Raw genomic sequence first — 22,368 nt, 5'->3', positions numbered from 1 at the left:
CGGTGCACGTCCAACCGGAAGCCTCTGCAGCAGGTAGTACACAAGACCGTGTGTGGTGGGAGCTGAAGCCTCTTCCATCTGGATCCTACTTCACTCCACGGTTCAGCACTGAGAAACTTCAAGGTTTAGGTCAGAGAGCAGCCTGGCCATGAACCAATATAGCAGCACCCTCCGCTACAGGAGCAGGTCGGACGAGTGGCCGATGTGTGCGGGCATCGGCTGGACTTCTTCCATACCCAGCTTGGCTCTTTTTCTCTGGTTTTTTGTTTTTGTTTTTAAAGATTTATGTATATAGCATAGACTGGCCTCAAAACTGCTAGGCTAGCTTTGACCTGGCTGATCTTCTGCCTATGTAGCCCAGGCTGGCTCTGACCTGCTGGTCCTCTGCTGTGGCCTCTTATAGACCTGGTATTACAGGAACTGCTGCAATAGTCAGCTTCTGTGCCATGTGTTTGAAATAACATTATTGAAATGTAATTCAAAGAGTAAAAGTCGTGAGTTTAAGGTGGATTTGATAGGCATTTGTATCTGTGCTAGCCTTACCAAACGTCATTTACCAGGCAAACACCTCCACCTTCCTAATGGTTCCTGGTGCTCTGCTCCCCAGTACGGTGTATTGATGCCTTCCGTCTCAAGTAATCTTGATGGAAGTTCAGCCCTATTTTAACAGTTTCATATAAATGAGGTCTCACTGACAAGCACTTGGGCTGGGTCATTTGTGGTGAGGGCCTTCCTGTGCATGACAGATGCTGGGCAGAATTGCTGCCTGCCGATAAGTGTCCCTTTGAGGGCCGAGTGCCTAGTACAGATCTTTGCTTTCCTGCCTGGCTTTCTGTTTATGAAGGTTCCTTAGAGGCTGCATGCTTGCTACTGAGCATAAGTATTCCTTTACGTTTGTCTGTTTCGACTAAGGAACCTCTCCATAGAGACAGCATAGTCTGTTCATGTGCTGTCTGGTGGCCAGCACAGAAATTGTCATCTGTATAGGGTGACTACTCTCCTTGAGGAGTGCGTGGTAAGTCAGCTCTTAGCAGAGTGGCATTAAAAGAACAAGGCAACTCACAGGCTTCTGCAGAGCTCTAGCTCCTGACAGCTGCCTGCCCCACAGGCCTGGCACAGCGTTGGATGTAGGCCAGGGGGGTCTTCAGATCACTCAGGAGCCTCCTGCGTACTGCAGTTAAATAGCCTGCAAGCGTCCTCGGCCCCACTGGGCTTTCTGTCCCTGTTCCCCCCTCCATGTCCTAAGTCCCTGTAACTAGCTGCTCTGCTCAGATTCCTACCTGGTGGCCGTGGATACTAGAGATGTTTTCTGACAGAGGCATTAAGGTGTGACTCATGCTGACAGCAGGCTTTGTGGGTATTAAATGCAGATATCCCTAGCATAACCGACCAGCAGCTAAGACACATGCATGCACTGTCACAGTGTCTGCGGGTACACTGTTCGACACTTCCAGAGATGGTTAGGGCTCTGGCTGCTCTGCAGGCCGCTCTTCTCTCTGGACTGGACGGATTTTAGGATTCAGGGACGAGTCGCTAAAGTCTGTCCTCAAGTCTCTGCAGTATATGTCACCATCTTGTCACTCATTTCCCAGGAATACTCTTGTTTCTACCCCAGCTCAGAAGGGGCTCCTCGTCCTGCCGTACCTACCACTTACATCCCAGGGGTGGGCGGCGTTGCTATAGTAATCGGGGCACACCCTGTTTTTCTAAAAAGCTTTCCTGGAAAATGGCAAAGGGCACGCTCTCTCTGTGTCACATGCACACATGCTCTCTGTGGCCCAGCACCCGCCTGCCAAGGCAGCCTTCTTGGCTTTGTTAGGAATGCTCACAGAGTGCTCCGGCCAGCTCTCCCCACCCGCTTCCACTCAGGTGGCTTCTGAAGCCTGGGCTCAGACCTCAAACTTCTGCTTATCCCAGGGCTGGGAAAAAGGAGGAAATCAAGATTTGGCTTGACTACCTGCCAGCTGGGTAGTGCCCTACCTGAGGGCCAGTTGGGAGATGGCAGAAGGGGACGGGGCAGGGGAAGTGTGTATTCCCCTGGTGGAGACTGTTCTCAGCTGCTATTGCGTCTCAGGCCCACGGCACGACCTTTGGTCCAGCCCCAGCTTAGGGTGTGTCCTGTTACAACCCACTGTTGGCGCTGAAGCCCAATACTGTGCTTGTGCTTTAAGGCTGCCTCAGCCTGACCCTGACCCAGGGTGTTCATAGTGTGCACAGCCCAGTCCGCAAGAGCTGACCTGGGAGTCGTCAGAGTCCTCGGGGTCTTCTCAGCACTGCACACGTCACCATGACGGTAACTGCAGAGATCAAAGCCTTATCTGCTAAAAAGAAAACATTAACCCATGCTGGGTGCGCGGTGCACACTGGCGGTCCCAGCCAATCAAAAGGAGAGTCACTTGAGCCCAGGAATCTGGGCTAGCCTGGGGCCCTGAATGAGGGCTTCCCCCTACACACACCAGCCTGTGTTTTCATTTCCATTTTGTTTTGTTTTGTTTTATTCTCTTAAGACCTGGGATCATTTTAGAATTGTGACTGGAGGGGGTGCTCAGCAGTTGACACATTCTGCTCTTGGGCAGGACCAATGTCTGGTGTCACAGCCTCTGGTAAATGTCACCTCCAGGGGATCTGGTGTCCTCTTTGGCACTTGCACTCATAATGTGCAAAGAACCCACACACAGACATGGGTGTAATTTTTAAAAAGTAAAATCTTAAAAAAAATAAACCCAGCCTTGGGCTAGAAACCAGGAAGGCCTTGCAGCCGTCCGCCTTCCCCCAGACCCCATTCAACCCTCTAGAGCTGTTCCTAGGAAGGACTTAGGTACGCACCTGGCACACAGTAGGGCCCCCAGCAAGTTCCAAGCTACATGCTATTGGTGGTGGCTTCTTGACACTAGCCCTCCTCCTGCCCCACCCCGTGTTGCCCGCCCTTGCTCACTGTATGCTTCTTTTCATGAAGAATGTTTCAGAGAGCATGACAGAATCTTACAACAATCGGCCCATTGTCTGTGTGCTCCTGAGCCGACTCTGAGGTCCTGGGGTGGCCGGAGGCTGTCCGGGAAGGGAATGAGGAAAGAGGGGGGAGGCTTGGGTGGGCAGTGGTTCTCTGAGTGGTCCTCTGCCCTTGGGAGTTGTGGTTCTTGTATCAGAATCAGGCCTTTTGTTCAGATCTTCCTATGCATAAGCTCTTCAGGACCCAAAACATTAGGAACCCTCAACAGTTTGTCGTAGCCCAGGCAGAACAGACACAGGCCAGCCAGAAAGGGCAGTGCCGAGTATGAAGCTGACTCGTCTCTTCCTGCCTTGGTTGGTTTAGTGTCTCCACACTGGCAACCTGAGGCTGAGCTTAGGCCAGTAGAGTTCACACTGTAGAATGGGCAAATGCTTTGGACTGTGGCTCCTCCCCTTTCCCTCCCCAGTGCTTCTCCAGACAGGCTCTTTCCTTAAAACTTAGTCGCTGGAGCTTGGTAGGATGCGTGATTTGCATCTGTCCCCTCTCCCTCCACTTCCCTACTCCCAGGCTGACACAAGGCTGGCTTCAGATCATTGACCCAAGAAGCCCCGGCCGCCTCCCCTCTGCTCTCCCAGCTCGCTTGCTGGAACTGTTGTGCTGGTGCTTTTGTAGCTCCCGGCCTTTCCTCTCAACACTGGAATCCCCTCTGTTTTCTCAACAGCCTCCTTCTCTGAGAGGGTCCGCAACATGTCACCCGATGAAATCAAGATCCCAGCAGAGCCGCCAGGCAGATGTTCCAATCACTTACAAGTAAGCACAGGTCTGGCTGTGGGGCTGAGATGGCCTGGGTTATGTGGTCTGCTTGTGCTGTGACCTGCAGAGGCCATGGCAGGGAAAGGGATCAAGTCAGACTGCCAGGCGGGCAGGAGCCTGCAGTCTTGGATACTTCCTGTAAGCCAGAACTCAGGGATTGCCACCATTGCCACCCCTGCCATATGCTGCGTTCCCATGTCCCAGCTTTGCCCTCAGTGAGCCAGGGCACTGCGCAGAGAACCTCGCCAAGAAACCGAGGATCCACAGAGTGTGAAATAAATTGCAGACGTGTACCGTGTAAGCGCTTAGATGCACAGTGTCCATCTTTGCGTTCTAGATTCAGCAGCTTCCGCCCTCAGACTTGACCTAAGGCTTTAAGTGCCTGAAGAACAGAAGCTGTTCATCTGCGCAGTCGACCCATGGGACATAGGAGCTCAGTATAGCTGAGATTTCACCCATATGGTTGTTTCTCCTTGTTCCTCTGTGAGTTCCCCTGTGAGTGGGACGTTTCAGTTAACAGCGGAGCAGGTGCCCAAGGCTACAGAATTGTGGACTGGTTCCACCTGCCCTGCTTTTGATCCACAGCTTCTGGGTGCCCCCAGCTATCTGACAGGCCCCGGGCACCACCCAAACGGATGGGTGACTAATAGGTCCTGGGGCTGAGGAATGCCGCAGTCCAGGACTCGGGCACAGTGCGGATTTTCTTCCTTTCCCAGAAGTCTCCTCCCTTGGCTAAGTTCTCTGCTTCCCTCCCCTTACCCCCCCCCCCCAGGATGGCGTCACCCTCCATGCCAAACAAGTTCAAGCCTGTGAGGACAGTTCCAGAGGCCTGCCAAGCAGACGCAACCAGCCACCGAGTGTGCCTCTGCTTTGTCTTGTTGGGATTTTGTTTTTGAGACAGGGTTTCTCTCTAGCCCTGGCTGTCCTGGAACTCACTCTATAGATCAGGCTGGCCTCAAGCTCAGAGATCTGCCTGCCTCTACCCAACCCTCACCCACCCCAGTGTCACTGCTGCTGGCCTTCAGTGCTCTTAAGTTCGGATTATTTCTCCTTTCTTTAATATTTATGTACTGATCCTATTGGGGGCAGGAACCATGGCAGTTAAACAAACAGCAAAAGCTCCAACAGAGCACAGCAGCTGTAAGGCAGGCTTCACCTCAAACCTCCTGTGGAAGGGCTTCCCACAGTGCCCCTGTCGGAACACAAGGAAAGCAGCTCACACGCCAGCTTCTCACACCCTGCTAACAAAGTGCTGTGCAAACCTCTCAGGTTTTGTCATGCCTGTCTCAGCAGAAAGCTGGATTTGACCTTCTGACCAGGGGAGTGGTCACCTCTTAAAAAGTGCCTGGGGTACTCCCTCTAGCCCTTCCCTCTCCTAGCAGGCAGAGTGTTCCCACAGGCCCTTGAATTGGACAGGAATCACGTTTCTGGCTCAGAGCACTCTTCTCAGAGGATGCTCTGTCCTGCGTCAAGTTTCTGGGGCTTCTTCCCTGGCAGCAGGAGGCAACATTGATGCTGTCAGTTTAAAGGATTCTGCTGCTGTGATTTAAAAAGCTGTAACTAAGCCGGGCACTGGTAGCTCACGCCTTTAATCCCAGCACTCAGAAGCCAGAGGTAGGCAGACCTCTGAGTTCGGGGCCAGCCTGGTCTACAGAGTGAGTTCCAGGACAGCCTGAGCTCAAAAAACAGAACAGACTGGCCTACAGACCACTCTTATGAAAACTTCTTCCCGGCTATGTGTAGGTTGGTGTCATGCTGGCAAATCCAGCCGTCACAGCATCTGTGACAGACTTTGTCTGTTTGCCCTGTATCACCAGCTTGGATGCTGGCGATGGGTTGGTTGGTTGGTTGGTTGGTTGATTGGTTGGTTGGTTGGTTGGTTTTCCTAGGCCAGGGGGGTTTTGGTGAGAGATTAGATCCAGGCCTTGCTTGTGACCCTCAGTTAACTGACATGAGCCAGCTCTTTCAGATGCCTTACAAAGACATTCAGGGGTGTAACTTAGCGGTAAAGCATGCACCTCGCCTGCAGTGGGGCCCTAGTTCCATCCTAATTTTCTTAAAAGGCATCTAGAAAGTTTGAGACCAACTACAGAAGTCTGTCTTTGTCCCTCTGAGGTGATGACGCTTTCCCAGGTCTCCTGAGCCTCAGACCTGCTCATCAGCTCTTAAGATGTTACGCTCCTTTTGGTGTCTGGAAGCTAACAAGCCAGCTGTGCATTTGTCTCTTGACTTCCAAAGACTTCTGACTTGACCTTTCTCCCACTCTCTACACTGACCTCGAGACTGGCTCAGGAGAAATCACCAATGCAAACTGACCAATGTGGGCTTGACTTGCCTGTGGGTAACTCTGGTCAGAAGCAGGGTGGAGGGTTAGACTGACTGGAGTCAGGTGGCTGGGGTGCAGCTGGAGCGTGGGGGACAGGCTTGTGTCAGGCTTACCCTCTGTCCCCTTCACAGGATAAGATCCAGAAGCTCTACGAGCGGAAGATAAAGGAGGGAATGGATATGAACTACATCATCCAAAGGAAGAAGGAGTTCCGGAACCCCAGGTGAGGCTCGCATGAGCCTGTGGGTAGACAGGGACCAGGGAAACCTTGTGAAGGTGGCAAGGAGAGCCCAAGGTGGCTCCACCCAGACTTCACTTACACCAGATGCATGGTAGGCACACCAGAGATTTACTTGCACAACACAGGTCCAAGGTGAACCAGTCCACCATGATAGCTGAGAGGCCGGCTGGGTTCTGCCCCCCACCCTGGTCCTAAAGGAGGACATTCAGCAAGAAAATCATCAGAGGCTCTTCCAGTCCAAAAAGCTTGGCTTTGCCTCTTGGTAAAAGGAACAAGGTGTGTGGGGGTCTAAAGTGTGGGGGTGTCTGTGTGGCCGCCATTATCCTTCCAGCCGAACAAGGGAGATGACACGGGAGACTCTTCTCCAAGCAGTTTATTCAGGAAATCTTATATCAGGAAGCCCCCGATGCTAGCCTGAGCTGCCATTGTACCGAGTATCGGGCGTAGGCCTGGGGAATTAAAAAACACAGACACAGGTCATTCTGCAAGGAGAATGCCAAAGCCTTACTGAGAGACCAGCAATATATATACTAGAGGCCAGAGAAGGGAACAGGAAAAATCAATTATAGTCATAGGTCAGGCACCAAGCTAAGCCACGGGATGTTTTGCTCTCAAGAAACCTGTGCAAACAGCTAAGCTGGGGGCGTTGAGCCAAGCTCTCTGGTTCCCAACATGTCTGAGATAGGATCCCACTATGTAGCCCTGTCTGGCCTTGAACTCACGTCTGTCTCTGCCTCTGCTCTCCCTGTCCTCTGCCTCCCCTGTGTTGGAACTGGAGTGCTGTAGTTAACGGTGTGCATCACCATGCCCAGCTGGCCCTGGCTTATTCTTTCAAATGCTCAGGCTTGTAAAACACTCAGGGAGGCTGGTGCCCTGTGTCAGCAGGGACCTCCCCTAGCCAGTGCTGTGGGTCTGAGTGTGGAGGCCCTTGCTAACTGAGGGCCAAAACATCTGCACTAGGCATAGCGTTCAGATGTCCTGACCGCCTCATCCTGGCCCCTGCTGCAGCCTCTCTGAGGAGGGTGTGGAGCAGAGATGAGGCGGAGGCAGGCGTCCCATCGGAAGGCTGCATTGATGGAAGTGAGCTGGCTTTAAAGGCTTCATTCATCCCTTTGTCATTGTTCCCGAGCCGGTGTTCTGGTTCCATACAGGACTACGGGACCAGCACAGAGCCTGCTCATGGTTCCTTCTCTTCCCTTTCAGCATCTACGAGAAACTGATCCAGTTCTGTGCCATTGATGAGCTAGGCACCAACTACCCCAAGGTGTGTCCTATACACGGGCTGGAGAGTGGTGGGGCTTGCTGTAGTGGTGTGACTACACGCCTCAGAAGGTCCCTGGAGTGGCACTGCTGGTAGTGTGGCAGATGCAGTGACAGGCTTGGTCTCTGGGTCCCAGCCAGTTAGAAGCCAGGAGCAGGCCTGCTGCCACTGCCGCCCCAGGCCTTGGAGGCCCCGCACCCTGTGGCGGTCGCTCTGACTGCAGCGTAACCTTCTCTTTTTCAGGATATGTTTGACCCCCATGGCTGGTCTGAAGATTCCTACTATGAGGCATTAGGTAACCTGTTTGCTTTCTGTTTATCGGCTCATCCACACGCCTGTCCCTCTGCCATCCAGGCAGTGACTTAGGTGACCCATATCTCGGGGTTTCTATGCCAAACCGTGTTCACAGGGCTCCTGTGGACAAAACTTTGTCCCTGGCTGGCAAGACTTTGACACAGTGAAGACAGATAGTTGAAACAGAAATTCCCACACTGATGACACTGAATTAATGTGAGCAGAGTTATGGTACAGCCAGAAACCTTTGGCAAACAGAGTTTCTAACCTGGCCAAAGGGCTGGGGAGGCCCTGTTGAGGAGACTAGAGCTATGGTTTGGAGAGGTGCAGGGGCCAGAGTCCCCAGGCCAGAGAATATGTGTGGTTTAAGGCCAGTGAACTGGGAGTGATTTCAGAGCCTGAGCCTGTGAGTCCTCGTCACAAGCCAAAAGCCTGTAAACCAGGTGCTGGCTCATTAGTGCTTGTATATGTCGCCCTCATAAGTTTTATCTTATTTTAAGTAAGTTACAAATATTTTTATTTACAATAGAATTCCATGTCTAGCCAGGTGGTGGTGGCACGCACCTGTAATCCCAGCACTCTGGGAGGCAGAGGCAGATGGATTTCTGAGTTCGAGGCCAGCCTGGCCTCCAGAGTGAGTTCCAGGACAGCCAGGGCTACACAGAGAAACCCTATCTCAAAAACAACAAATCCAAAAAATCAAAAAAAAAAAAAAAGAAGAAGAAAAATTCTGTGTCTAGGGTTTCTTAGTCAGTAGGCTGGTGGTCCCCCGGGAAGCTCAGGAGCAGCCCACCCTCCCAGCAGGATTGTGGCCCCCCCAGACCCTCGGTCCAGGCCATGTTCCATGCTGATCACGGCCTAGCACTTGATCCTGCCAAGTGCAGAAGGTTGCTGAGCCCATGCAGCCCTTTAGGCCAGGATAAAGACCGCAGGTCAAGGCAGTGACCCTTTCAGTCACACACTGCTCATATCAGCCTTTCTCCACAGCCAAGGCCCAGAAGATTGAAATGGACAAATTAGAAAAGGCCAAAAAGGAGCGAACCAAAGTAAGTAATGACTGACCCTGGGGTGGACGTGCTGTGTGTGGAGTGGACGTGCTGTGTGGGGTGGATTGCTGTGGGGCGGACGTGCTGTGTGGGGTGGTCTGCTATGGGGCGGACGTGCTGTGTGGGGTGGACTGCTGTGGGGTGTGCAGATGCTGCTGGCTGAGTGGAAGAGTCAGGCTTCCCAGGCCCCCTTCCACCCCTACTCTTCATTGTCTAGTGAGGCTTTGAGCAGCCTTGGCCGTGGCCTCAGATCAGCAGCCACTGTGCGCAGCCCCGACTCAGCCACAGAAAGCTCCACCACTCAGTTGCTGTGGAAGGCACAGCGCTCCCTGCATCCTGCCCTTCCTTACCCCCCATTGCAGAGCCCTGGTGGCTTTGTCTTTTACGCTCATTGATGCCTCCCCAGCCTGGTTAGAAGTTGGGATTCCTTCTGAGAGTCAGGCTAAGACCTGCTCTGGTTTGTGCATTTCTTAGCCTGCAGAGCTGACCTCTGCAGCCAGCTTGCGTGGGTCCCTGTGGGTCTCATGTCTGAGAGACACATAAGCCACCATTTTGGACAGCAAGCACCACTTCTGTAGCAGTGTCATCAGAGAGGGTCTTTCAGGAGCTTCAGATTAACTCGAAGATCCCCAGACTGTTAGCTGGACATCAGGACACCTCCTCCTCCTCCTCCGGTTAGGGCTGAACTCCTCACAGCAGCTGTGACCCACAGGATACTCCCTTACCTCCAGGCCTGGGTGCTGCCGGGCCTCTCTGAGGGCCTTGTAGCCAAGAACGTGGGAGTGGTGTGAGGAGAGAGACTGGCTTTCTTGTCCTTTTTTATTTAAAATTTATGTATGTATTTTATGTCTATGAGTGCTCTATCTGCATGTATGCTGTGTGACAGAAGAGGGCATCAGGATCCCATTACAGATGTCTGTGAGCCACTATGTAGGTGCTGGGACTGAACTCAGGTTCTTTGGAAAAGAATCAGTGCTCTTAACCACTGAGCCATCTCTCCAGCCCCAAGTTTCTCGTTCTTAACCGTTGAGTGAATCTCCTCCCTTCTTTCTCTTTCCCCCTCCCTCCAAACCCCAGGCTTATGGAAGGTCTGGGAACCACAGCTGCCCTTCTCCTGTGCAGAAGCATCACTTCCTCCTGGGTGTGAGGAGAGGCCTGGCAGCTGATTTATGGGGACTGTGGGCAGGGGTGCCAGGCATGTGCAGTGACTTGTGATGGTGGGAGGGGTCCCACATCTGTCGGGAACATGGTCGGAAGAGTGGTGAGAGCCCCTTCAGGCACCTCCTGCTCTCCCGGGTGCTCCCAGCCAAGAGGGGCTTCAGGGCCTCTTCTGTGTAATGCCAGATTCCTGTGCCCTGGGAGCAGACAGACAGACGGCACAGGAAATGGACACACGGCTCTGCAATGATCTCATTGTCCTCTCTCCCCTCCAGATTGAGTTTGTAACGGGCACCAAGAAAGGCACCACAACCAGTGCCACGGCCACCACCAGCAGCACTGCCAGCACAGCTGTCGCAGGTATGGGCTGCTCACCCTGTCCCCACACTGCCTCGGCCTCCACCTCCGGACAGAGCTAGAGGTCCTGGGTCTGCCTGGAGCGGGTCTGCGCCAGGCTCCGCCTTGCTGTGCTGAGTGAGCATAGCCAGGCCCCCCGGTTACTGGCTTCCCTCCGGTTTCCTGGACCCAAGCCCACCTCTGGCCTGCCCTTGGGGTCCTGTTGGTCGGTGCTGATCGTGACCCTCTCTCGTGTCTCCTAGATGCCCAGAAGAGGAAGAGCAAGTGGGACTCTGCCATCCCCGTGACGACAATAGCACAGCCCACCATCCTCACCACCACAGCCACCCTGCCAGCAGTGGTCACTGTCACCACCAGTGCCAGCGGCTCCAAGACCACTGTCATCTCTGCTGTGGGCACCATCGTGAAGAAGGCCAAGCAGTGACGAGAGCACACCCAAGACTTGGCGGGACTGTGCAGCCCAGTAGCTTCCACCCTGGGAGGTGGCACTCTGTGTGTTTAGGACTGAGATGAACTCCCCACATGCCTCCCACAAGGAGCCTCTGTGACATTCCAGCCGGAAGGACATTACAGCAGAGGCAGTGGTGTGCTTGGACAGGGTCTGTCCATACACCTCTTGGGTCTCACCCAATTAAAAGTACTGCTTCTTGGGTCCCGGCATGTCAAGTGCACTGGCCTCTCCCATGAACCTGAAGCTCACGTGCGCCTCCATAACAGTCGGGATGTTGCTTAGGACAGACAATGGCTTGTCATGCTGTGGAGTGCTCAGAGGGGCAGCCCAGGGAGCTACCGTGGTCATTCCCTTCCCAGTGTGCGCCCAGGGCGTGGGCAGGCGGGAGCTCAAGAAGGACCAGACACATGTCCTGCCCTGTTGTCTATCTTCCTGATCCAGAAGTCAGGTCTCAACAATTCTCAGGCAATAGCAGAGGCTGCTGCTCTCTTGGGTGCAGTTAAACACTCCCCACACCGCTTCTGATACACACCCAGGCTTTTGAAATCAGGCCAGATAACAGAGGGCTGGGATGTGATTCCCAACCTGCCCAGGGCAGGAGCAAAGTGTGGGCACCTGGCCAAGGCCGCCCCTCATCCTCTCAGTGCCCAGTGAGTGTGACCAGCAGGATCCATGCAGTGGGGGAGATGAATCACCTCCTGCTCTGGCCAGGGCGGCAGCTCATTGTTTATGTGAAGGCTGTGCTCTTGGGAAGGTCTCTGCCACCCCGCCCTTCCTGTGTCGTTATCTCTGCCCAGCAGCAGCCCCTGGGTAGCACCAGTGCCCACTCTTGGCCTAAACAGATTCCCAGCCCAGCGCCGGAGGGAAGGCCTGTCTTTCGTGCCCTCTGGTAGCTCCTTCCCCTTCATCGGAAGGGCCGGGTGTCAAAGGAGGAAGCGGGGCTGTGAAGGGTCCTCATGCTTCCGCGGGACCAACAGAGGCAAAGTCTCGGAGGTTATCTTTGGTATTTGTGTGATCTGGGGACTGACAAGCTGCCCATGAGATCCTGAAAATGAAAACCCAGTCGCCATTATCCCTTTCTGTCCTTGATTGCACTCTGTCCTGAGCACTCTGGTAAGGTCCACCCTGCAGAAGGCTCAGCACACCCAGGTCTGAGTAGCTGATCCGAGGGCCCCAGCACCTTGGCTCAGGAGTCCAGTGTGCAGCCCTGAGCCAGCCCTGGGAGCCTCAATGACACTTCCCAAGGGCTTTGAGAGGGGTCTGAGATAGTGAAGCAGGAGCTTTGCAACGTGAGGTCAGCCGCATCCCCCATCAAGATCTAATTAGACGTGCTCGTGTAGCAGAGGCTCTGACCATCGGATCCGCCTGCCTCTGCTTCCCAAGGGCTGGAATTACGGACATGAGTCATCACACTTAGTTTATACGGTATGAGGGGTTGAATCCAGGACTTCCCGTGTGCTAGGCAAATGCCAAGTGACCTGCATTCATTCCCACCTTCTATCAGGGATCTGTGGGGATGGGGTGGTAAGCACCTGGCTGTTGGCCGGGCATCTCCAGACCTTCGCCACTGCCAGGTCACAGGCTACTTTTCTGACCTCAGGACCCGGGCTGAGGGGGTGCAGCATCCCACATTTACTGTGCTCCAGCTCATCTAATTGCCCCAGGCTCTCTGACTAGGTTACTGAGCCTTGCTTGAATAAGGCTAACCACTGCTGCCAGTGACCCTGTGCCGTAGGTCAAGTGACAGGCAGGCAGCTACTTTTGCAATTTGCGTTTTTATATGTTCGGAGTGAGGTGCTTGGGGTGAAACCCGGGCTTCCTGTTTGCCCACTGAGCCAATCCCAGGTCCCAGGCCCTTAAGGGAAGAGAGCTGTTGCCCTGTGTTGTCCAGACTAGTCTCAAATCAGTCTCCTGCCCCTGCCTACCAAGTGCTGGGATTATAGGTGTACCTCCATACTTTGCTTGGTTTTGTTTGGTTTGAGGGAGGGTGATATGGGGTCAAGACAGAATTTCTCTATGTAATGACCCTGGTTGTCCTGGAACTCAACTGTGTAGACCAGGCTGGCCTTGAACTAACAAGAGATCCTCCTGAGTCTGCCTCCCAAGTGCTGGGATTAAAGCTGTGCACCACCATGCCTGCATTTGGTTTGGTTTGGGATTTTTTGTTGTTTGTTTTGAGTTGGAGTTTTGGGATAATGGGGTGGCTTTGTGGATAAAGCACTTGCCACACAAGCACAGGATCCCGGCACCCACAGACGCTGGGCTAGACATGTGCTGAGGACCGAAAAGCCCTTCTTGAAAAATTAAGATTGGAAGCAATGGAGGAAGACATCCCAGCATCAAGTTCCACCTGTGTACACACACAAAAGCACGTGCTCCTGCACACAACACATGTGCTCCTGCACACAACACACGTGCTCCTGTACACACCACACGTGCTCCTGCACACACCACACGTGCTTCTGCACACAAAGAAACAGCTGGGGCTTACAGGTGTGTGCTATTATTTATATCTGCCTCTTATTTTGTATATTGTGGATGGATTTGGAGTAATCTTCGGGAGAAAGTGGAAAAACCAGGTGCAGAACAGTGCAGAAGATTTACCTCATTGTGTGGGAGGAAGGGAGAAAATTCAAGGCAGTGGCTCAGAGAGCACACACTGCTCTTCAAGGACCCGGGATTGGTTCTCAGCACCCATGTCCAGTATCTCACTGTGACTCCAGTTCCAGCTGGACCCCATGACACAGACCCGGGGCGTGTCTGTGTCACATGTGTCATTCACATGTGCATGGCCACACAGAGGCACAAGTAATTCAGAATAAAATCCTTGGAAGAAAAAAGAGAAGAAAGTTACACAAGAGTGCAGGGAATAATAGGGACTGGGACTGTGGCTCTGCTAGAGCATGCGACTCAACAAGCAGGAGACCCTGGTGCTAATTCTCAGGGAAATAAAAGGAAAGAGAAAGAAAAAAAAGCTAGCTCCCCGGTTGATTAGAAAGTTGGATATTTGTGATATTTAAGAACATCATACTCAGCCGGGTGGTGGTGGTGCACACCTGTAATCCCAGCACTCTGGGAGGCAGAGGCAGGCAGATCTCTGAGTTCAAGGCCAGCCTGGTCTACAGAGTGAGTTCCAGGACAGCCAGGGCTACACAGACAAACCCTGGCTCGAAAAAAACCAAATCTAAAAATCAAATCCAAAAATTTTAAAAATAAAAAATAAAAAAAAGAACGTTACACTCCAGTAGCAACGCACCCAGATCTTGAGTCCACACCACAAACAACAGGCTCTGGGGAGAAAGGCTGATTTCAGAATCCAAGTGGGAAAGGAGAAGCTTCTTCCAGAAACCAAGGAAGACTCCTGAGCCTAGGAGCCATCTTGATTATTTTTACTGTTGGGTTTTCGAGCAGAGCCTTGCTGTGTAGCTCAGGCTGGCAGAGAACTCATCATCCAATCCGGCTCCAGTCTGCAGCCGTCTTCATCTCAGCTTCTGAAGCTGAGGATACAGGCGTGTGGGACCCACCAAACCGGAGGAGGATACAGGCATGTGGGACCCACCATTTGAGACTCAAAGTTACCAGAATGGGGTGGAGGTGGGGGAGGTTGAGATAGGATCACAGAGCTGTTTGGAAGATTTCTCTACTTGCCTCATTTCATTAAGTGTAATAGTGGGCTGGGTATGATAGTGCAGTTCTTTGATCCCAAGCCACTCAGGACAAAACAAACAAAAACTACAGTGAATTGTTAACTTTTAAATAAATAAAAATCTATTCATATTTTGACTTGTGTTTATTTTATTATGTGTAAAGGTGTTTTGCCTTCATATGTACCTCTGCGCCATGAGGGCAACTGTTCCCCATGGAGGCCAAAGAGAGCTTCAGGTCCTGTGGAACTGGAGTTACAGGTGATTGTGAGCCTCCTCATAGGTGCTGAAAACTGAGCCCCAGTCCTCAGCAAGAGCAGATTCCTCTTAACCCATGAGCCATATCCCCAGCCCCGCAGTGATATTTTCAAAAAGAAAATATGAGCCAAGTAGTGGTGGATCGTGTCTGTAATCCCAGCACTCAGGAGGCAAAGGCTGAGGCAGTGGGATCTCTGTAAATTCAAGGCCAGCCTGGTCTACAGAGCAAGATCCAGGACATCCAGGGCAACAAATAGAAACCCTGTCTTGAAAAAAACAAAATAATAATAAAAAAAAAAATAGAAGAGAGGAAGAAGCTTGTATTTGCCACCACTAAGATTGCAACATGTCGCCGGGCGGTGGTGGTGCACGCCGGTAATCCCAGCACTCTGGGAGGCAGAGGCAGGCAGATTTCTGAGTTAGAGGCCAGCCTGGTCTACAGAGTGAGTTCCAGGACAGCCAGAGCTATAAAGAGAAACCTTGTCTCCAAAAAACCAAATCCGAACAACCAAAAAAAAAAAAAAAAGATTGCAACATATCAAATCCTAATCCTGAAGTTGATAAAAGAAAAGTGACATTTTGGCAGATAAAGGTGCTTCCCACCAAGCCTGATGACCTGACTTCACTCTCCTGGACCCCACATGGTGGAAGGATAGTGTCCACTCCTGAAGCCCTAAAGCACTAATACCTACACGTGAAGAAACCGATGGGATCCGTCCAGAACGCTGGGTCCCTGCAGAGGAACAGTTACCTCTTTAGAGGTCAGTGTACAGGGAGGGAGGAGACTGGCTTCTTAGAAAACGGAAGGGAGAAGCTGGTGTGCTTCTCAGACGAACAAGCGTTGGAGTTGGTCCCCATGGTGATTATCTTTGATAACATTTCCTCTGAGGAATAGCAGAATCTGTAGTTTTGCTTTTCAAAACTTGGCTCCAGTGTTTTGGTTTTTTTTTTCTTGGTTTTTGTTTTGTTTTGTTTTGTTTGTTTTTGGGTTTTGTTGTTGTTGTTTGTTTTTTGAGTTTTGGGGTTTTTTTTGGTTTGGTTTTGGGGGTTTTGTTTGTTTTTAGTTTTTAGTTTATTTGTTTGGCTTGTTTGGAGGGGGTTAGTTTGGTTTGGTTTCTGTTTGTTTATTTATTTATTTTGTTTTTGTTTAAGATGCAAAGAAAGGAAGAGGCAAAGGCAACTGGTCTGATTCCAGATTGGAAGATGGCTGGAATTAGACTCCCAGGAAACCCAAAGACTCAACTGGTCCAATCACTCATCTTTGTGGTCCCAGCCCTCCTGGGGTCACGAAGGTGGATGAGGAAGGCACTCTCTGCTCCAAGAAGCAGACAACTAGATGTGAACATTCATAGCAGGAAATGACCAGGGAGTGGGGGCCAGACCACACTGGAGATGGGGATAATACCTGCAGATGTCTAGGCGGGAGCACTCTGGGTCCTCAGAAATAAATGAGGTCATCCTGGGAATTCCCTTGGCAGTCATCTGGCCATATAGACATGTAGTTCTAGAAATGCATGCTTTTTTCTCTTATCCTTTGTGTATGTGTGTTTGTTTGTGTGTGTGCATGCACACCTGCGGGGTTGACACAGACCTGCATACCTGCATGTGTAAAGACCGGAGGTTGACATCAGATCATCAGGTGCCTTTTTTTTTTTTTCCAAGACAGGGTTTCTCTGCATAGCCCTGGCTGTCCTGGAACTCACTCTTTAGACCAGGCTGGCCTCGAACTCAGAAATCCACCTGCCTCTGCCTCCCAGAGTGCTGGGATTACAGGCGTGCGCCACCACCGCCCGGCTCAGGTGCCTTTTTAAAAATGTGTGTATGGGTGTTTTGCCTGCATGTGTGTAGTATGTATGTGTGTACATGGTGGCCAGGGAGGTCAGAAGGGGACATCTGACCTCCTGAGACTGGAGTTATGAATGGTTGTGAGCCACCATGTGAGTGCTGGGTTGTGGGAACCAGAACAAAGCCCTCTGAGAGAAGAACACATACTCTTAACTAGTTATCACCTGACTTTTTTTTTTCCACAACAGGGTCATACTGTATAGCCCTGACTGGCCTGGAACTCACTGTATAGACCAAGAGGGCTTTGAACTCTACCTCTGCCTCCTAAGCACTGAGATCAAAGGTGCACGCCACCACACCTGGCCTGCTTTATTTATTATTTGTGTGTGTGTGTGTGCCCACATGCCATGGGACACCTGTGGAGATCAGAGAGCAGCTTTGTAGAACGGGTTTTCTCCTTTCACCTTTACGTGAGTTCCAGGATTGAACTCAGGTCCAGGGGCACCTTCGTCCACAGAGCTACCCAGCTGGCCCTCCACTGGACTTTTTGAGACAGGATTTTACACTGGCTAGCCACCTGCCTCCACCCCCCGGGGTTACAGGAGCATGCTGGCACACCCAGCTTTTCTCGTGTTTGAACGGCAAGCATTCCCTGACCAGACAGCACTAGGCTCCTCCAAGACTCTGATCCTGAAGGAAAAAAAAAGTCAGTGTGAAGAATGAAAAGCTAAACTAGATCAGGAAGGAGACGTGGTCAGATGTGTGTAACAGGAATTAGGATTCAAAACGGATTCAAAAGGAAATCATTGTGCTAGGCATGCCCGGGCAGTTAGGGAAATGTAAACATGGACTGAGTCACAGATTACCTAATAGACAGGTTGCTGTTCTTTTTCCCAGGCGAATCAGTCTGAGATATGGTAGTGGGTTTTCTCAGCTCACGCTGGAGTACAGAGGGATGAAATGCTAAATACGCATAACATTCAGAGCTGGGAGGAGGCTCCCTATGTGGGTAAAGGGGCCTGCCACACAGACAGGAGGACTTGAGTTCAAATCCCTAGCATGACGAACTGGTAGGTAGGTGTCTGTAATCATAGTCCTCCTAGGTGGAGACATCTCAGAAGCTCATAGGCCAGCTAGCCTGACATATGCAGTGGCGAACAAGAAACCATCTCAAGTCAGAAGACAAAGCCAAGACCTGAAATTGGCCTCTGATCTCCACAAACCAGGGCACACACAGATATTGTTTTGTTTTGTTTTTGTTTTATTTTTGTTTTTTTGGTTTGGTTTGGTTTGGTTTGGTTTGGTTTGGTTTTGGTTTTGGTTTTCTGAGACAGGGTTCCTCTGTGTAGCCCTGGCTGTCCTGGAACTCACTCTGTAGACCAATCTGGCCTCGAACTCAGAAATCTGCCTGCCTCTGCCTCCCAAGTGCTGGTATTAAAGGCATGCACCACCACCACCCGGCTGATACAGAGATTTTTAAGACATGCACACACACATAGATATATTTAAAAAAAAAAACACATAAACATAGAGCAGTGTAGAAAATCAGACTTTTGAAGATAGAGGGTAAAAAGATTTTTTTCAAAAAAAAAAAAAAAAGACTAACAAAAAAAAAAAAGGGTTGGGGATTTAGCTCAGTGGTAGAGCGCTTGCCTAGCAAGCGCAAGGCCCTGGGTTCGGTCCTCAGCTCTGTTAAAAAAAAAAAAAAAAAAAAAAAAAAGACTAACAAAAAAAAAAGATTTTTTTCATCTCTCAGCATGTTTTTCCATTTACATGTATATGTATGTGTGTATCCATATTTTACACATGTGTGGGTTTGTGTATATGTACGTGTACAGGCACATAGAAGTCCAAGGTTGCTGTCAGGAAGCATCCTTTCCCGTATTCATCAAAGCTGGATCTCACAGTCAAACCCAGAGCTCCCTGATTGGGCTGGGCTTGCTAGATAGCAGCTTCCGGGATCCACCCCCTCTCTCCACCTTCTGAGGCTTGAGTTATAGGAGGGGCTACCGCCCTCACCCTGAATTTCATAGAGTCCGGGATCTAGATCACATGGTTAGACTGTGGCAAAGTCCAGCACATCCCTGGAGAATGCAGCACAGCCCATGTCGGAGAGCCAGGATCCGGCTGCCACTCACCGTGGGCAAGTGGTGGGTCTCATTCACATTGCAGCTCATAAACACTTGTAAACTGATTGAAGCAAGTGATTGAACTGGTGGATAAAGTCTTATTTTACAGAGGCTGAGAGATGGCTCCGAGGTTAAAAGCAGTGGTGGCTGCCCTCCCAGATGGACCTGGGTTCAAATCTCAGCACACCAGATGTCTCACAATTGTCTATAACTCCTGCTTCCTCACACACATACATGCAATCAAATTATCAACATACATAAAAAAAAGTTTAAAAAAGTTTTGTCTCATGTGTCTTACTAAGGGTGGAGCCAAAGGCCTGGTGCATTTTAAGCAAGCAGCACATCTTTGGCCATTTATCCATTTATGTGAGACAGGGTCTCCAAAGTTGCCCAGACTAGCCTCAAACTTGCCACGTCACCCATGCAGGCCTACAACCTTAGTGCTCTTAAATAGCCTCCCAAGTAGCTGATTGTAGACCACTAAGCCCCATAGCTATTTTACTTTTATAAAATTAACATGCAGAACCAGGGAGATGGCTCTGCAGGTGAAAACACTTGCCACTCAAGCCTGGTGGCCTGAGTGTCATACCAGGGACCCACAGAAAGACGGGAGGAGAGAAATGATGACACAAAGTTGCCCCCTGACCTCCACATGTTTGCACACATGGGTCATGGACACGGGAACACACAATGCTAAAAGTTTTTGGGGACAGCATTTCTCTGTGTACCCCTGGCTGACCTGGAACTCGCTCTGTAGACCAGGCTGGCCTCAAACTCCCAGAAATCCACCTGCTTCCGCTTCTCAAGTGCCGGAATTAAAAATGTGTACCACGACTGCATGGCTAACAGCTTTGTTTTACATTAATTTATTTATTTATTCAATTTGCACTCCAATATCCTCCCCCTCCTCTCAGCTCCTCCTCCCCTCCTCTTCTGAGAATGGACAGACCCCTGGTTTATCTAGTAAAAGCACTAGCTACACAATCCTGATGTTTAAGTTTGAACTCCAGAACCCATATAAAAACTATATGCGCTGGCCTGGAGATAGCAGAGTGACCCCAGAGCTTGGGGACCAGCCCTCCTGCAGTGTCCTGCACAGCAGTAGAAACAAGAGACCCTGCTTCAACAGGATGCAGGGGAGAGCCAACTCCTAAAGGTTGGCCCCTAATTTCCACTCCATACTCACAAATAAATATTTTTGAAGATTTATTAAGGGGCTGGAGAGATGGCTCAGTGGTTGGGAGCACTGCCTGCTCTTCCGATGGTCCTGAGTTCGGGTCCCAGCGACCACATGGTGGCTCGAAACCATCTTAATGGGATCTGACGCCCTCTTCTGAGGTGTCTGAAGACAGCTACAGTGTACGCACTTACATATAATAAATAAATAAATGTTTAAAAAAAGATTTATTAAATCTTTTTTTTTTTTTGAGACAGGGTTTCTCTGTATAGCCCTGGCTATCCTGGAACTCACTCTGTAGACCAGGCTGTCCTCGAACTCAGAAATCCCACCTGCCTCTGCCTCCCAGAGTGCTGGGATTAAAGGTGTGCGCCACCACCGCCTGGCTTAAAATTCGTTTTTTATTAGTATTATTTTTGAGGCAAAGTCTGTGTAGCTCTGACTGGTCTGAAACTCACCATGTAGACCACCAGGCTGACCTCGAACTCAAAATCAAACTCACAGAGGTCCATATGCCTCTGCTTCCTGAGTGCTTGGATGAAAGGCTGGCACTGCTCCGTTTTACATTTGTTTATTTGAGAGGGTGGGATGGATGTACACATCACAGAGAATGAATCCCACCACCAATCAAACTCAGATCATGAAGTTTATCAGCAAGCACCTTGACCCATTAAGACATCTTGCTTGCCCAGTCAGACTTTTTTTTTTTTTTTTTTAATCTCCCTCTATGCACCAGGCACCAGGACTGGGGCTTGGGCTGGGGCAAAAAACATGCCCTTCTCTCTAGCCAGACCTGGGCATTGGCCTTTCCCCCTTTCCTGGCATGGATTACCCCAGGTTGGAGAAGAAACCATGGGCTCTCAGAGTCCACAGTCCAGCGGGACGATCACTTCAAACCAGTATAGCAAATGCCATAAAGAAGCCATCGTCTGGTCTGGAGGTCTAGTTCAGTGGTAGAGTACACGGCTGATATGGATGAAGACCTATGTTCCACTCCAAGCACCGTATCAAAAGGAAAGCAATAAAAGAACAGGTGTGATGGTGAATGCCTATAATCCCAGCTCTTGCAAGGGAGAAGCAGGAGAATTACCCCAAATTCAAGACTAGCCTGGGCTACACGGTGAGAAAAAGTCATAGTCTCGACTTTAAAAACCAACAGAGGATGTGGCAAAGCCAAGGAAATCTAAAGATCTTGTGGCATTAGTCCAGGGTCTTCAAGGGTAAGGAATTCGGGCTGAGTTTCAGACTGCATACTCTGGCTCTGACACTTCACAGGGCGAGCTTGAAGCCCCCACGGGTCGAGAAGGTCGAGTGATGCCGAGCATTAGCTAACGCGGTGAGACTAGGGGCGGGGAGAATCGAGTTGGAGTCTTGGAGCACCTCAACCGGCTCACTGTTAAACAGAAGCAGGGACTGAAGACACTTGAGAGCCTGCAGCAAGATTTGTGAATCAGCTTGTACCAACACTAACAATCCGTGAGTGCTACTCCACGCTAGGTCTCGTGGCCTCTTCATGGCTACTATTACATTTTAAGGAGATTTGAGTATCTGAAGGAACCCAGAGGCCCCAGCTCTTGCTGGGGTTCCTCTAGCCACACAGTAGAGGCTGAGAGAGCCCAGCGGCCAGCAGCCCAAGAGTGCTGTCTCCCTACCGGTTTGGGACACGACCCATCCTCGCGCCACACAAAGAGGGTGGCGCACGACCCTGATGACCGTCGAGGCAGCGGGACTGGCCCAGCTGGGCTCACTGCCCAGAGGCTGTGTATTAAGAAGCGGACCCGGGACCCCGAGAGCCCGGAGGACCCGATCCAGTAGCCTGGACGGGTGGGGAGGCCGGAGCCCCGGTCTGTGCTGCAGAGGAGAGTGGCTCCTCCTCCAGCCCCCTCCGCGGCAGCTCGGGGCTCGGAGCCGGCGCCGGTTGAGCCGCAGCCCTTTCCGGGGGGCGGGCCCCGCGGCTGCGGCGACACCCCAGCTCCTGCCCCGACAGGTGCGCGCAGCGCGCAGGAATGCAGCCCGCCTGACTCACCAGCGCCTCCTTCCTACCTGCGCCGCCCGTCCATAAAGCGCTGCTGGCTCCCGCCCGCCGCCGCCCGCCCTGCTGCCCCGCCGGGCTCGCCCGCGCGCTCAGCTCGATCCAACGCAGCCCAAGTCCGAGGTTGTCCCACTAAGGTAGGTGCAGCTCCCGCTGCAGATCCGAGGGCACGCTGCCTGCCCGGGTGTCCCCCGGACGACAGGGCTGGAGAGGAAAGTGAATACCCACTCTCTCCGGGGGCTTTTGTTTCCCTTCCCGTCCCTGAAGATTGGCAGGCCCTGGCTCCTTCTGCCCGTGCTGCCAGGACAGGTGCCAAGCCTGCCAGGATGTGGGAAGGGGACAGCTGGGAGTGGGGTAGTTGGAATGGGGGGGGGGAGAACAGTGGCCATCAGATGCCCCTGCTAGAGGAGGACATTGGGTAGGTGGGTAAGAGGAGTGGGTAGAGG

General features: G+C 51.6%; 2 protein-coding genes across 5 annotated transcripts in view; both read left to right on the top strand.

The window, feature by feature from the left end:
* The window catches only part of Sap30bp (SAP30 binding protein), a 30,755-nt gene extending 19,649 nt beyond the window's left edge, over positions 1-11,106 (top strand). For both annotated transcript variants that reach the window (XM_052195141.1, XM_052195140.1), the window contains 7 exons: positions 3,672-3,760; positions 6,221-6,312; positions 7,534-7,594; positions 7,835-7,886; positions 8,873-8,931; positions 10,365-10,449; positions 10,689-11,106. In XM_052195141.1, coding sequence (XP_052051101.1) covers positions 3,672-3,760; positions 6,221-6,312; positions 7,534-7,594; positions 7,835-7,886; positions 8,873-8,931; positions 10,365-10,449; positions 10,689-10,870 — 620 coding nt within the window. In that variant the 3' untranslated portion in view covers positions 10,871-11,106. The remainder of the gene's footprint in view (positions 1-3,671; positions 3,761-6,220; positions 6,313-7,533; positions 7,595-7,834; positions 7,887-8,872; positions 8,932-10,364; positions 10,450-10,688) is intronic.
* Positions 11,107-21,769: 10,663 nt separating this feature from the next.
* Positions 21,770-22,368, top strand: part of Itgb4 (integrin subunit beta 4) — a 36,555-nt gene continuing 35,956 nt past the window's right edge. Inside the window, exon 1 of one of the 3 annotated variants that reach the window (XM_052194957.1) lies at positions 21,770-22,059. The gene's annotated coding sequence lies outside the window, so the exon portion shown is untranslated. The remainder of the gene's footprint in view (positions 22,060-22,368) is intronic. The other 2 variants (XM_052194956.1, XM_052194955.1) reach the window with 2 other exon arrangements.

This window comes from Apodemus sylvaticus, chromosome 10 (genome assembly GCF_947179515.1).
Source record: "Apodemus sylvaticus chromosome 10, mApoSyl1.1, whole genome shotgun sequence".
Taxonomy (NCBI): Eukaryota; Metazoa; Chordata; class Mammalia; order Rodentia; family Muridae; genus Apodemus; species Apodemus sylvaticus.
This window is presented reverse-complemented; position numbering and strand designations above follow the sequence as displayed.